The sequence below is a fragment of the Cucurbitaria berberidis genome (genome assembly GCF_010015615.1).
Source record: "Cucurbitaria berberidis CBS 394.84 unplaced genomic scaffold K460scaffold_40, whole genome shotgun sequence".
Taxonomy (NCBI): Eukaryota; Fungi; Ascomycota; class Dothideomycetes; order Pleosporales; family Cucurbitariaceae; genus Cucurbitaria; species Cucurbitaria berberidis.
The window spans coordinates 1-1,145 of NW_024468974.1; the positions used below are offsets into that span (position 1 = coordinate 1).

Sequence of the window (1,145 nt, forward strand, 5' to 3'; positions counted from 1 at the left end):
CCTTTCCATCTCTTTGAGCAATATCAAAACTAGCCACTAAATAATCATCATCTTTGTGTAATTTGTAAATACTGAAACAACCTTCAGCTTCTATAAATCCTACCAATCAAGCGGGAAAATAAGAAGCACTTGTAATAGATTCTATCGAATTTATAGGTTTACTATCTCTAATATATTTAGGTAAATCCTCTGAATATATAGTACCATATAATAGTGCGTCTTTAAATCTTAAGTAATCAAGTTGTTTATTAGAAAACATAGGGTATTTATCAAAAATAGGTATAATAAATTCTTTTAAATGGTCTTTTTTCCTAATTCTTAAAGATACCATTTCAATTTCATTTCTTGTTCTAAACCTTACTACACCTACACCTAAAAGATTTTTAATTTTATATATCAATTGAACGTCTTTAATAGACAATTCAACACCTAATTCATAGGCTAGATATTTACCTTTTTTTGTAACAGTAAAATAACCGTCACCTTCAAATAAACCTACTAAATAAGCATATGAGAGATCTTTTGCATGTAGTCTCTGAGAGGCTTCTGAAGTGTGTATACTTCTCACCCCTGCTGATTGTCCCCATGTCAATGCAATTTTTACGTAAATAATTGTTGTTAAAATCAAGAATAAATCGTATGCAAATCCTAAATTGGGGGATTTTCCAGCATTAAGCAAAATTTTTAACATTACGTCACCGTAATGTGGTCCAACTGTGTTTAAACCACCTCAAATAAATTCAACAATATCTTGTCCTACTCAAGGGATGGCACTCATAAGGTTAGTAATAACAGTAGCACCTCATAGTGACATTTGACCATAAGGTAAAACGTACAAATTTATTTAATATAAATGTAAAGGCATATATAAAAAACTAGAATAACTTTGAATTCGTTTATTCTATTAGCTATAAGTATAACTAAAAATTTCGACTGTGCATTAAGCATCATTTCAGACACCCATTAGTGACCCAGCCTGTCGCGATCATATAGATAACCGACGATCTCTAACTTTTAATCCTACATTCATTTTATTTAGTTTAACCTTAATCTAAATAAAGAAAGATTAAAAATTCTTTGATCGTGTTCACTAACATTGCCAAAGAAGTTTAAATACTTCTTCAATAGCCCTGTCGGACCATTCC

At 30.5% G+C, this 1,145-nt stretch overlaps 1 protein-coding gene across 1 annotated transcript; it reads right to left on the bottom strand.

Annotated features, from left to right (window-relative positions):
• On the bottom strand, nt 1-1,145 carry K460DRAFT_164597 (uncharacterized protein). Its single transcript, XM_040926909.1, has one exon. The coding sequence runs from the start codon at nt 689-691 to the stop codon at nt 107-109; it is 585 nt and encodes a 194-aa protein (XP_040782417.1). The 5' UTR covers nt 692-1,145; the 3' UTR covers nt 1-106.